We start from the raw sequence: 14,690 nt of genomic DNA on the forward strand, positions 1-14,690 counted from the left end.
ACAAGGAGAAAAAAAAATCCACAGGGAAATGAACAGGTATTGCTCACCTCAAAAACATTTGCAACCATTTAGTTCAGGAGCACACCCTGCTTCAGACTGAGCACTTTGTCTTTGAGCCTTGCGAGTGTCAGAGATGCAGGGGTTTGACATCCTTTGGAAACCCAGCCAAACTTGATGAACACAGACTTTAAGAAAAAACACTTCACACATGCTTTTTGAAAATTTGTTCAGTTATTCAAATCATCATAAGATGGTCCACAACTCTCACACCCATCAGAAGGTACATGCCTTCTTCCCACAAAGGGGCACAGCCAACACCTCGGCTGGAACATGATTAGTCATTCAGTCCCTTCTACTAATGCAGGGCTGGGAAGAAATCTGAGAGATTTCCTCAGCACGTACTGCTAGGGAAAGGAGGAGATAGAAAGAATAAAATTCAAATTTGAATTTGGATTATAAATTGAATTAGAATTACAATTAAATAGAATGGGATAGAATTCAACTGGAAGAGGCCTACAAGGATCATCTAATCCAACTCCCTGATCATTTCAGTGCTGACCAAAAATTAAAGCATGGTATTAAAGCATGGTACATTGACCAGGAAGCCTGTTCCACAGGATATTTCACCATCCTCTCTGTAAAACAATGTTTCATCACATCAACTCTAAACCTCCTCTAATGGATGTATCTTTGAGCCATTCCCACATGGCCTGTCGCTGGACACTAGGGAAAAGAGGTCAGCACTTTTCATGTTCCTTCCTCATGAAGCTGTAGAGAACAATGAGGTCACTGCTCAGTCTCTTTTCTCCAAACTAGACAAGCTCAAGGTCCTTAGCTGCTCCTCAAAGGATTTGAAGGCCTGCTATGATGGAGTGACTACAATGGTCCACAAGGGAAAACTGACTGTTGTCATCTACCTAGACTTGTGTGAAGGCCTTTGACAAGGGCCCACATGACATCCTTATCTCCCAACTACAGAGACATGGATTTGAAGGGTGGATTTGAAGGTTGGATAAGGAACTGGCTGGATGGGCACAGCCAGACTGTTGTAGGTCTATGGTGGTGGGCAGTAATGACAGCTGTCCCTCAGGGCTCCATCTTGGGACTGGTGGTCTCTAATATCTTTGTCATTCAAAAGACAGTGGGATTGACTGCACCCTCAGCAAGTCTGTAAGATGACCTGAAGCTGAGTGGTGCCATTAACACAACAGAAGGAAGGGATGCCATCCAGGGGGACCTGGACAAACTTGAGAAGTGGGCCTGTGAGAACCTCATGAGGTTCAGTAAGTTCCAATTGCAAGGTGCTGCACCTGGGTCAGAGCAATCCCAGCCATGAGACTGCGAGAACTAATTGAGAGCAGCCCTGCAGAGGAGGACTTGAGGGTTCTTGTGGATCTTCAGCTGAACATGAGGCAAGAATGTGCACTCACAGCCCAGAAGGCCAGCCACATCCTGGGCTATGCTTAAGAACCATGGCCACCAGGTCAAGGGATATGATTCGCCACCTTCACTGCGCTCTCAAGGAGACCTAACCTGAGGTGATGTGTCCAGCTCTGGGGTCCTCAGCACAAGAAAGATGTGAACCTGTTGGAGTATGTCCACAAAATGATCAGAGGAGTGGAGCACGTCTCCTAAGACAAGCTGGGAGAGCTGGAGTTGTTCATCCTGGAGAAGAGGTGGCTCCAGGAATATCTTATTGTGGACTTTCAGTACTTAAAAGTGTTTTACAGAAAAGGAGAGCGACCCTTTACACAGGCAGATAGCAATAGCACATAGGGAAATGTTTTTAAATTAAAAGAGAGATTTAGATTAGATGTTTGGAAAAAATACTTTACTCAGAGAGTAGTGAAGCAGTGGCACAGATTGCCCAGGAAGGTTGTGGATGCCCCATCCCTGGAAGAGTTAAAGACCAAGTTGGATGGGGCCCTGAGCAACCAGGTGTAATGGGTGGCAACTCTGTCCATGGCAGAGTGATTTGAAATAGATTGTATTTAATGTCCCTTCCACCCCAAGACATTCTATGATTCAGGTTAAAGAATGACACACATATCACGTTGACATTTTAAAAGAGTCTTCATAATTGCCATTCTTCTTTCTCCCAATCTAGCTTCTCTCTGCAATGAACAGTGTTGGTCACTCATTACCTGGTTACCAAAGAAAAAGGCAGTGGCAGTGTGATTCTCTCCAGATGTTAGCAGAGGAGCAGAAATGAAGGTATTAAATGCTGGAATAAGTCCCATATTTGTGTTTGTTTCTGGTGTGGTACGATACGGTATGGCATGACATGGCAGGATATATGAGCAGGGACGTTATCTATTTCTTTCAAGAAATTTTCTTACATGAGTTAATAACTAGCTGGATAAAATACAGCTATAGTTTTGTAAAAGAAACATGTCACAGTGTCTCAGCAACTACAATATTCCAGACAAATACATTGTGAATGATTTATGAAAAAGCATAGATTAACCAGTCCCTTCAGGTGTCAATATCAGCATTTTAATGCATGTATTACCATAATTTTTAAACATTTCAAACACCACTCTTCAGAAGCACAGCAGCAAGGAACAGTGGTGATTGCAGATGTTGAATATTTCTATAAGATAGGAAAAAAGGGCACAGGATCCCCTTATCAGCGTGTACTTTTCCCTGCCTACTCCAGCACACATCACAGCCCTGAAAGCAAGAAGGCAAAGCAAAAGTCCCCTCAGTTGCCAGATCAGCTCACAAGGAAAACTTGTTAGGGAGTGCAGAATCAATCCCTTCTGAGACTGCTGCACTTTACGCAGTGGACTGGAAGAAAAGAAGCACAAAAGGCAGCTTTAAAGAATTTCTGCTTCCCGCCTTTCCCCTTTATGCTGAACACAGTTCAGATACAGCCAGGAGCTGGGCCAAGATGTTTGGTGTGGCTATATCATACTCCATCAGTCAGCTGGAATCATTTTATGTTGCTATTTTAATTTAAGACAGAAGTTGAGTCTGTTTTTCTTTTCATATTTAATCTGTTAGCTAAGACTTAGCTTTCCCTTTTCCAAAAGCTCATTTAGAATGCAGCTTATTCCACACTTCATTTTGCTTGTATTTCATATAAATATATTTTTAATGGCTGAGCTCTGATTTGTTGTACATTCACTATCCATTTGTATCATGACTGCCAATTAATTTGGCTTTAAATTTCTCAAAGACTCTTCTCCCAGGAAGGGAGAATCTTCTTGGAATGCAAATACTTGAATTTTAATTGAAATGGAGGAGGAAGCTACATGAAAAGCCCAGAAAATTTTTCATGTTCTACATGAAAAGCCCAGAAATTTTAGAACTGGAGCTTCCTCCAGAATGGTTTCTAGTGTATCAGCAAATGTTCAACTGCATTCTATGAATACTATCTGTTGAGCGAGTTAAATGCAACACTTTTCAAGAAAGAGAAATAAGGTACCTTGACAGCTTCCTTAAGTGCTACATAAGATAATTAAATTGTAATTCCTACTTCTCTATAAAAAATTTAGCTGAACAAACTCCTAATCATTAGTCCTTTAGTTCCTCCTGTTTGGCAAAGCTTCCTTACTTCAGCTCCTCTGGACAGAGGAGGAGACTGTATTCAAAGTACACTTCACAAAATACTTTTCTTCATGCCCCTTCATGGAGCATGAAAAGCAGATTCTCACTTGCTTATCCCTTTCAATACTGTATTATTGGCTCCTACAAGACAGTTGTGTAGTGTGTGAAGGGAGCAAGTGAGGTTTATCTCATCTGGAAGCTTCCCTTTATGTCCTTTGAAAAGCTTGGGTTTTTCTGAGGCATTGAACACACCAATTTTCAGAACTGTTAAGTAAAGAGCAACCTCTGGTTCTCAGCATCTCTGAAAACCAAATGACAGGCATCTCACTCTTCCTATCTTTTTCAAAAAGAAGGCTTAACTAGAAGTGCAGAAAATATAAATCTTAACCTTGCAGCTATCACCTCTTACTCAGGGCTTTCATTCTCTCCCTCTAGACACTCTCTTCATCTCTCCAACATCATCACTTCACTCCATATATATGTTCTTTCCCACCAGTTTTTAGTCTCCACCATTCTCTCTTCACTGTCTATCTGACGGTTTCCAAGAAGCTGTCTGTTCTCCATATTATCTCTATGGCTACACTTAGTGCCTTTCCTTCCCACTCCCAGCCAATTCTCTCTCTTTCCAGTCCACAGGGAGCCCTGTCTAGATACTTGGTAAACAAAATTCACATTGAACAGCTGAGTAACCACTTGTTTCATACCAGCCCTTTCAACTTCACAGTGCCATTCAATAAAGTATCTACCCTTGTAAGAAGTACCATAAAGATTATATGACAAATGTGCTATGAATTGAGAAGCTTACCTCTGCAAGCATATTTAAAATCATGTGGTGTACAGCTGTTGTTTGCTGGCAACACACTTAAAATGGATGGAGTATTCAATGATTAAACTGAATTATATTGTTCTTTCTAGCTTATAGAAGGATCTTTCTTTCTCTTTTAAAATCTGCCATCTTTCTTCATATGTTTTCAAACGTACTCGCAAGAATTTTTTGGTACAAACGATTTTTTGCACTAAACAACATCAATTCATATTTTGCTATATTCATACACAATATTATTGGAGTTTGTTAGAAACTGGAAAAGAAATTATCTTTCTGCTATAAACAGAGACACATATGTTCAGTGATGAACTCTTAATTCTGAATTCTCAGGGATTGGAATAAACTCAGTAGGACTATCTGCTGTGTCACTCTAGTAGGTTCTCCACAGGTTCAACTACCCTTGTAGCAGGAGTGTGGGACAGCCCAAAGCTCTACATTCTTTTCTGTCAAGGCAGTTTTTAAGGCAGCAAGGGCCAAGATCTGCAAACATAACCAGTGGCTTAAAGACAGCAGCCAAACAAGGCACTGTAGGAAGCCAAGACCACTTTGAGGATTTCCAGAGGTGGGTAGACTTGAAGATCCTCTTTTCCCCTGAGTTACTTTGACTAGCACTTCCCTGCTTCAGCTCAATTTCTAAATCCATTTAACTGTTGGAAGTTTGAAAGCTGAACAGTTATGCAGTTCTCCAAACCTGAAGACTATCAAGACTTTTAACATGTTGCAGGCTTGCATGCTACACAGTTGTATCAGTCAATGACTGCTAACGACTTTTTTTAAAAGCACCATCTTGCATAAAAAAACCCCAAAGTTTAATTCGTGTCACAGTGATTTGTTTGCTCAACAGTACTCCAGGTGCTGTTACCTTTTGAAGAGATCTTTTTACCCCAATTTCTCCCCCTCATATGTCTTAGAGTCTCGCAGAATAAGAAAGGGCAGATGCAGCTGCCTTGGACTGCTTTGCATGAATGTTTTGGTAACATTTACAAGTTGATCTGGAACAACCCATGAAAGATTAGGACAAATTGCATTAACTGCCATCCCTTCTTTTTTTTATTAATACCATCATAATAAATCTGTACATTTGAGGATGAAAAAGAGAAGGATATTGAACATGATGGTAAATAAAAATAAAATATTAATAAAATTTAATCAGACTGATATTTCAGTAATTTGGATAGAAAAATTAAACTGGTATGTTCATTAAATTTAGGAAATTTCCACTCTATATTCTCATTCACCTCACTGAGATTAACCAAATGTGAGTACACAGATTTAGCTAAAAGTTCAAGAAGACAAAGACAGAAATACATTCAACCTCAGAAATCTTGTAGATGAGGTCAGCAGGAGGCTTTTTTTTTTTTTTTTTTAAAGCAACTGCCTCTTTTGGCTGGATGTTGGTAAAGGAAATATCTTCTTACCAGACATAAACTGCAGTACAATCTTTGCCAAAGACAATCTTCATACAAAGACTGCATTGCTCTTAAACTGTACAAGGAATATTTAAGGAAAGAGAACAGGCTTGTGAATTGATCAAAGAGTTTAAGAACTGATATCAAGACACATGAGAACATGCTGGCTTCGCATTAAATAGGAAAAAAATTAAATAGTCTCTCTTGTTCTTGATCACCTCTGATTTGTCACTCAATTTTAATCATAGTCTGCATCAGAAGGTTCTCAGCCAGGCCAGCTGACCAACTGCAAGTGCAGCCTGAGCTCACCAAAAGCATGAAACTGCCTCTCAGTGTATCAATAGGGTGGTAGCAATGCACACCGATTTCAAAGTCATGATTCTGCCAGGAAAAAATAACTTCCATCACAGCATATACCAATACTCAACTTCACAAAAAACAGAAGATGACAATAGTGTCCCCATTTGCTTTTATCCTGCTTCAAAAACATTTCAGAAATTATCTATTGTTCCCATATTTGGAAGACTCTCACCTTTTTTAACTTAGACTGACTCAAATGTGTTATAGTTAGTAACTGCAGTTATAGTTAAACAGTATAATAACCCTTAATGTATATTCCCTAAAATAGATTGAAATGTTATTAATGATTTTGGTAAGATAAATATTTATCCCTATATAAGTTTTGAACAATGAGTGAAAACCAGGAAGTGACAATAAGGAGCTAAAACTGAGAAATCATCTTGAAAATTAAGATAACTGCAAAGGCTCTAACTTCTTCTCCAGCCTTCATATCAATCATTTTATAAATCATTGCAGATTACCATATGATAAAAGCAACAATGCCCCCTATAATAATATTATATCCACACAGGGTTTTCCCCTCTTTTCTGGAAGAACACTTATGCAAGGGAGAGTTATAAGAATGGTTGGAATAAGCTACCTCATGGACAGGTGCTGGGCAAGCAACAACTGAACTGGAGCACTGACAGAACACCTCACTTTTGGCTGGATGTTTCCACAGCAGAAAGCTTAGCTATAATGTCTGAATTTCACTCATCAGCCACTTTCTTTTTTCACCCATTTCTCTTTCCCCTGCCAGTGTTTTCCATTGAATGCAATGGGGCTTTATGCTGTTCAGTCGCTGTTCAGAACCCAAAATAAATCTCAATTATATTCATTCAAACATTGGATGGAACAAGAATAGAGCCAATTTTAAATCCCTAACCAGTGGTAACAATCGGTACGAAAATCTTCCAGTACTGGAAACTCTGACTGCCTAATACAAAGTCTTTCTTTCAAGGTATGAGATTATTCTTTTTCTGATTAATTTGTGGTTTTCTTCTTTTCTACTCTACAAGCTTATCATTGCATTGCTTAGCAGCTTCTCCTAGTGCCTTGGAATGTAACGCCTTGCTAAACTCTGTGTTGGAAAGCCCAGGTAGGTTTTTTTGGTTTGATTTAGTTTTTGTGTTTCTCTAACTCCCCCAAAAATACTTACTTAGAAAGCATTTTGAAGTGCTTATTATGCAGAATTACTTGGTTAATTAAATTTACATTTCATTTGTAATCCTTCAAAGCGCAGTTTTACACGTTCCTTGCTTCTTAATGTGTTCCTGATAACATCAAAATCTTTCCCCAGAACCATATCTGTGGGGAGATTCATCAGCTGGTTCAAGTCCACAGGCTTTGCTTCTCAGGAAAGAGCTCTTCAAGAAAAGGGTTTCTGGCTCTTGAGCTTCAGATTAGGCTCTCAACCATAATACTTAATTGACTGTGTAATGTTTCATAAAATTCATTATTGAAGGGTTTGTGCCCCAAGGCACAGTCTCATACCTGTCTGGCTCGGAGCCGCAGCCAAAATTTATTTTACACCATTTATAGATTCTGCCCCCTTGATCAATAACTGATTTTCCTGAACTTGGTTATTTCCAAGTCTTGATTCATAGTATTACTACAATTGAACTTCTAGACTTTTAACAGTTAAACTCCTAATCAGACATTTTCCACCAAAATGCATTCCAACAGCTGGACCATAGATCAGGATGCTGCAAGATTATAGTCAGCTCCATTCCTATGGTATATAATATCTTTTTTGCAGAAGTGTGTTCAGTGCTAAACCTTGCATTGCTCTTAATTTGGCTGCAACATTTAAGAAACCATACCATTTGGTTGAATATAACATTGCTGAATCCAAAGACCAGAAACACATAATATTCACCATAAGACAGCAATTAACTATTTCTCAGTTCAAGAAATATATACATAAGGAATAAAACTTCCAGAAATTCTAAAATCACAGAAGTGCTAGCATCTTTATTTACAAATGGAAGGAGATATGTAAATGCTCCAATACTCCTACAAGTAAAAGAATTCTATTTACTCCATAAATATTAATAGTAACAAGTATAGCCAGTGGTGAGGAGGTAGTGAAGTGAACAGAAGCTACTGTGCACTCTTACTTAAATATATATAGTGACCATTGTTGTGTCTTTAGAGTAAGGAAAAAAGTGGAAAGTATAAGGCTTCAATGCAAATTCAACATGAAAACAAAGAAAGTACATCTTTAGGATTAAAACCAGTATACAAAGAACTCACGTGATAAAATAGCTGCAGGGAAGCTTGGGTGTCAAAATAAAACTTAGAAAACAAACTTCTTCGTATATATTGCTGCACTATAATTAAACCATTACATTGAAATAGAATGCTGTTAGCATAGTATAATGTTCACTAAAATAATAGAAACTGTAACTGCATAATGCCTAACTTCTTTGGAGTACTTTTTACCTATAGATATCAAAAACACTCAAAGCACAACAGTAACAGTTTTTCAAAATATTGTGATAAAGATATTTCAATATTTATTCTGAGACAGCAAACTTAAAATAATGTCGCTTTTTAAATCTTTCAGGCCTTTGAATAATGACAGCAAGCCTGAGGCCCTTGTCATTTCCCTGCCCCTACTTATTTCTCCCTTACATACCCTGAACTAACAGTCTATTCTGGTAATTCGACATGTATGTTCCTTTTCCCAACATTCAACATGTACAGGTTCATAAGAGCTCCCAGGCCAGAATTCTTCTTTCCAGGCCCTTAATCAGGGCATTTGTCGCTGTAGCATGTGGAATTTTGCATGAGTTTGTAATTGGCACAATTCCTCACTACAGTGGGAAGTAGATGAATAGCCCTACAGATGCACAGCACATTGGCACGTGTAAATAAAAGAGCAGACTACAGAATAAAGAGCAAGACCACAGAGAGGGTGCTTTTTTGTAATTTTGTAGCTTTAAAATGATAAAATTATAGTTATTTTACATGTTTTAATTATAAAGAGGAAAAAAGCAATGGCTTACCTGTGGAGATGAAGGACTAAAACTGACATTGATGACAGATTCTGTGTGTCTCCCCAGTTTATGTAAAAAAGTGCTTGAACGCATTTCATATATGTAAGCCTAAAAAACAGTGAGTTGATATTTTCACTATAAGAAAAATAATCACATTCTAGAAGCATTAAGATATAGTATAGAACATTAAATATTCAGCCTACAGAGAAGTTAGAAAATTTTAATCATAGCTAAACAAATATAAAAGTCATCAATGTCTTAGAATTGATTTCTATCATTTGGGATAATTTAGCAAATGCTTAAATTAACTCAATTTTTTTTTAAAGTATTTAGAAAGAGTAATGCACTCTTTTCCCCATAAATAACTAAACATTAGGTGTACTTCAAGAAGCAGGTAAAAAAATTACCCTTTTAAAATATATTTTAAATTGTTTTCTTTGGAATTTAAATCCTTTCTTTTAAGTGGAATCTAATACCTTTCTAAATTTGATCACTCCAATGTTAAGGTAAATTTTTTCAGTTTCTACACAGTTCTTTGCAATTTTTAATTGAACAGCATAAAATTCAACAACAATTCAATAATATTACAAGTGCTGCAGGTATCATCAATGAGAAAAAGTATATTGCCTGACTTTTTTTCTTAAAAGAAAAAGGGAAAAGTGTCCTCCTAGGAGAAAATTAAAATTTTACTGGTACAGCCTCAAATAACAAAAAAACTGCATCAGGAAACCATCCCAAAATTCAGTGAAAGTCATAGGCATACTGATACTATGAAAATGGAATTACTGTGATATTAAATCAGCATTATTTTACATTAAAAAAAAAAAAGTTTTGAAATAAATCCTGTATTATAGATTTTCCACACAATAAACACTTGTGAGAGTCACGTGCAGACACACGGGATTGTTCTAGACTATTCCTTATATAGTAAAATCATAACTATTTGTAGGATAGACTATGCATATGCAAGGCATATTAAAACAGACACATAGTATGTAGTCTTATTTGGTATATTATAAATAAAATTTGTATCTCAAAAGATAGAACAGATTGTAAAGCATGCAAAAAATAGTCAAAGATGATAATCCAAACTCTAAAGTTTCAATTAAAAAAATTAAAGTTCCGCCATCTTTACTAAATCTCTGACATTAATGAACATGGAATTTAGAACACAATCTGACGTAAACTGAACCAAATTAAACTGTGTAGAGACTCTATTACAGAAGCGTATTACACTGTGACTTAAGATTTTTGCTGATAGTGCTCTAAAATAAATTTAGTCATTCAGACTCAAGACAGCTGAACTTCCCCTATCAGACAGCAAATAGCAACAAGATATGTGTCCCAAAAATGTGTGGACTCAACTGACAGTCTTCCCAATTTATGAAAATATTCATGGACCAATTCCAGTCCTGAAAAAAGTTTAATGCTCCACTCAGAAAACAAATCTTAGCATGCAACACCAAAGATTGTCTAGTCCTAACCAGCACTGAAAAATCATTGGATTATTCTCAGCGTCAAATATTCCATTCATGTCCATATCCACTGGGAGTCAAAAAAAGAAGCTAAATGTAAATCTACTTAATTGGAGCAAGTTTATAAACCTCTCATAACCCAGACGCAGTCCTAGATATGGAATTGAAACCATCTACTGGCATAAATGGAGTACCTGAAAACAGACAGAAATGTAGGTATCCATTTTTAAACTCTGGATTTTTGTAGCATTACACACAGATACTGGCATACTGAGAAAGTAGCAGAGTCTTTGGCAATGTGCTAAAATCCTTGTCTCCTTCCTAAAAGCAAATACTTGTTAATTAAAAATCCTTCTTTAAAAAGTAAGACCTTTCTGCCTATTCTAAAATATCTCAGGAAACCTTATTCTAAAATAATTTAGGAAACTTGTAATAATAATGAGTAGTCATTGCTAGTGCTTTAAAAGCAGCAATTTTCATTTGCTTGTTTTAAAATATATGGCCATAACATCGCTACTGTGACTTTCACCACTTGGGACACGATCATCTCACAACAGAAAAGAACAGTAAGTGGAGCCCAAACAAGATAAAAGTGATATGACGCAAAGGAAAGCATTCTGATGCATCTGTAGACATGAAATTATTTCCTCTAAAGAAAAATACAAGACCATGTATTAGTAGAATCAGTCTATACACAGGACAGCTCAAGTTTTTTGCTGTTACCATACAGAAAAGGGAAAAAAGCTCCTTATAAATACCTCTAGTTGTTTTATCGACATAAAAGAATTAAGAGGCACTATTGGTTATTTACTTCACATCCTAAACAGGCTACAATATTGCCAAGCTATTAGGCTTAAACAGAGAAGGTTTCAGAGTTCTAACACAATAGTATTCTTCCCTTATTTTACAGGGTGTAACCACATCCACATTCATCCATTCTCCTCCCTCTGCAGTGGCTTTCCATTTTTAATTCTGATGCTATCATACCCCAACCCAACTAGTACCAAAATTATCAGATGCTCACATTTATGTGATATCTCAGTACCTGTAATATCGTGCTCTCTCCTTCATACCAAGCTTTGTCACACTCTATATTGCACAATCCTATTGTCCAGACTTTCAACAGGTCTTCCTTCAATGAACAGAGTGCTGGAAATTACCTTTGTACTTCAGCAAGGATCAGGTGTAGAGACTGCAGTCAGGTTGTACTTCAGCACCACAACCACAGTTCCAGAACAAACTACAGCGGTCGTGCTCACACAATTAATTGGAACATGCAAGTCTCAAGAAAATTAGAGATAAAATGATGTAGAAGTCCATATTCCAGGGAAACTCCAGAAAGGAAAGGAGTACACTGAGTGAGAGGTGAGCACAAAGCATTACAAGCTGCACTGCACTTTCCAGAACAGGATGCTCCTACACATCTAACTAAAGAAAGAGTATAAGTGAAAACAGGGAGAAGTCATTCTTACCAAAGGGCCCTCTTAAATCCCAAGGACATCTTGTCAAAATGGTTCAACAGTATCAAAATATTCAGTAATGTCATGACAGTTTAAAGTATTTGCATCATAAAATCAAATCCTATTACTCATAGCTATTGAAAAATATCTATCCCCTTTGGAACTGTGGGAATGACCAAAACAGGACAAATATGTTGTGGTTTTTAATATACTACAGAACTTTGTTAGAAATAAGAAACAGAATAGAACTCTACTGTAGATAATGAAATCAAAATGCATGTGTTTGATACACACAATAAGTCATCTGGACTCTGCTTAACTGACACATGAGGATCTAATAAAACAGGTTGCTTTCCTCTCACTTCTCCAAGCCTACTCTCCTTCCCTTTAATGGAAGGAGGAACAAAGAAGAGGCAAAGTCAATGACAGCAAGAATCAAAAGCACAAAATGTTCTGATTCACAAAGAAACATGCTCCATTTTTTAACCAAGAGAATATATCACAGAGAGACATGGTTAGTGAAGCTGAAATTTTTCCATCAGAATCTATGGCTTATAGCACTTTGCCAAAATTATCCAATAAAAATTAACTTTCCATTCCAGGTTCTCAGTTTAATTTGGGAAGGACTATGTTCATATTTGGCTTAATCTTTATGTCCCCGTTCCACTCTGTAAAATAGATGTGATAATAGTTCTTTTTTTTTTTTTTTTTTTTTAACAAGAGTCCAAGGTTTGTTAAACCCAGGTATTTTAGTAATTTATGCTCTTCACACAGTTTCTAAATCGACCATTTATCTCATACCTTTCTTTCAAAAAAATGCTGTGAAGCAGTCATGCAGCTTCATTATAATCTAGCAGGTGTGTATTTGGTGCTGTAGTCACACTTCTCAGCCTAAAAAGTATTCAAACCCTTACCTCCCACCTTTCAAGAAATGATTCTTAGACCTGAGCTAGAGATTGGGCTGGGATGCAGCACTTTGCCAAATTGTCACACTATATAACAAGATTCAGTGGATCAGAGGAAGTAATGACAAGCAGCTACTGGTAGAAGCCCACCTGTAGCTAACCACTGAAGCACTGGAAGACATGGGAAAGACCAGACATGGGAAAGCCCTTTCCTCTGACCTTTACTACAAAGAGTATGCTCATATTGAACAGCTGCTAGACAAAACACACAGAACGTTGCTGGGAACACAACCTGCCCATTGCACTCCACTCTAAAAAATCTATCCTAGTGGAACCACTGCTAAACATCTTTCTGAATCTGTATTTCTAGTCCCATAAATCTTAAGTATTTAGGTGTTATGGTTCAACGTCAACAGAAAAATGGGCAGAGACTCCAGCTACATAGTTTATTACATTGTGGCAGCTTCACTTCCAATAACTGATTTAAGGAAAACTAATAGTAATTTTTTGAGTAATTTTGACATTTAACACAATAAAATCTGATTAAAAGAAAAACATCATCATGTAAAAGTGTATAAAACCAGCTTCTGTTTCAGTAGCTCTACCCACAGATATTTAAACTAGCCAGTGAAAGTCTAAATTCTGAGAATAAAAGTTAAATATTGAAAGTACATTTATTTTTAACTTCAAAAGTTTCAAAACAAAACATAAACCCCAAAGAGAATTGTATTTTAACAGAACTAACACTCATAAGAAGAGGAATAACTCCAGTATAAACATTCTTCCACTATAGTCAGCCATCATTTTAGTTTTGCTGTATTTTCTGATGTCATCCAAATGGTTTTTCTATTCTATACTTACTAGATCATTTTAGAAAAAAAATAAAAGAACAGTAACTGAATTGTAAATGATACCATAACACTAGCCACAGAAGAATTAAAAAAAAGCTTGAAACTTTGAAATCAATGACAGAGGAAGAACAGATTTTCAGCAAAACAAATGTAATGAAAAAGAAAACAAAACAGTCTAGGAAGCACTCAGCAATGCCCAAAATGCATATGTGCATATAATGTCTTAGACTTTAGCCAAAGTCAATCCCCTTTTTTTATATTAAGACTAATTTTGTCTAATAAAAATACTGATCCAGTAGATATTGGTATTTCCTTTCCATTTCTTGCTGAGGGTCAGCCAAAAGTAAAAATAATTTACCTGTACCAATAGCTTCCAAAGAAGTTTCCTGGACCCATAACCACATACTTACTAGTATTTCCTTTCACTTGATATTTGAAGAAAATTTGGAGGAGTCAGGTTTCAGTAAACCAGAGTGTGACAGTGTAGCACCTTACAAGTATACATAAGCTTCTGCTTTCTTCTCTAGATTTGTACCAAGAGACAGGGAATAAGGGTGAAGGCCCTTCCTGAGTGGAGGAATTTGTATCCAAATGGAAAATTATTTAATTCAATTGGTAGACAGAGTGTGCTAGATAAATTGACACTTTTATCTGCAGAGTTTCACTGTAAATTCTTTCCTCTGTTTTCTCACACTCTAACTTCAAAGGAAACTTGTTCTCATCTGTTCCCATTGCCCCCTAGTCTAACCCATGGCCATATAGATTTGTGTCAAACTCCTTACACTCCTCTTGGGATAGGAAAGAGGGGGAACAAATCATAAACACTTGAAGAGTAGCAGACGGATTCTCCTTGTTATCAGCTTTTGCACAG

General features: G+C 37.0%; 1 protein-coding gene across 1 annotated transcript in view; it reads right to left on the reverse strand.

The window, feature by feature from the left end:
- The window catches only part of WDR27 (WD repeat domain 27), a 96,090-nt gene that overhangs the window by 34,445 nt on the left and 46,955 nt on the right, over nucleotides 1-14,690 (reverse strand). Inside the window, exon 22 of the mRNA XM_042025167.1 lies at nucleotides 9,138-9,236. Coding sequence (XP_041881101.1) covers nucleotides 9,138-9,236 — 99 coding nt within the window. The remainder of the gene's footprint in view (nucleotides 1-9,137; nucleotides 9,237-14,690) is intronic.

Source organism: Corvus kubaryi, unplaced genomic scaffold (genome assembly GCF_017639235.1).
Source record: "Corvus kubaryi isolate FWS band 111438036 unplaced genomic scaffold, C.kubaryi_AGA036_p1.0 37266, whole genome shotgun sequence".
NCBI classification, from domain to species: domain Eukaryota; kingdom Metazoa; phylum Chordata; class Aves; order Passeriformes; family Corvidae; genus Corvus; species Corvus kubaryi.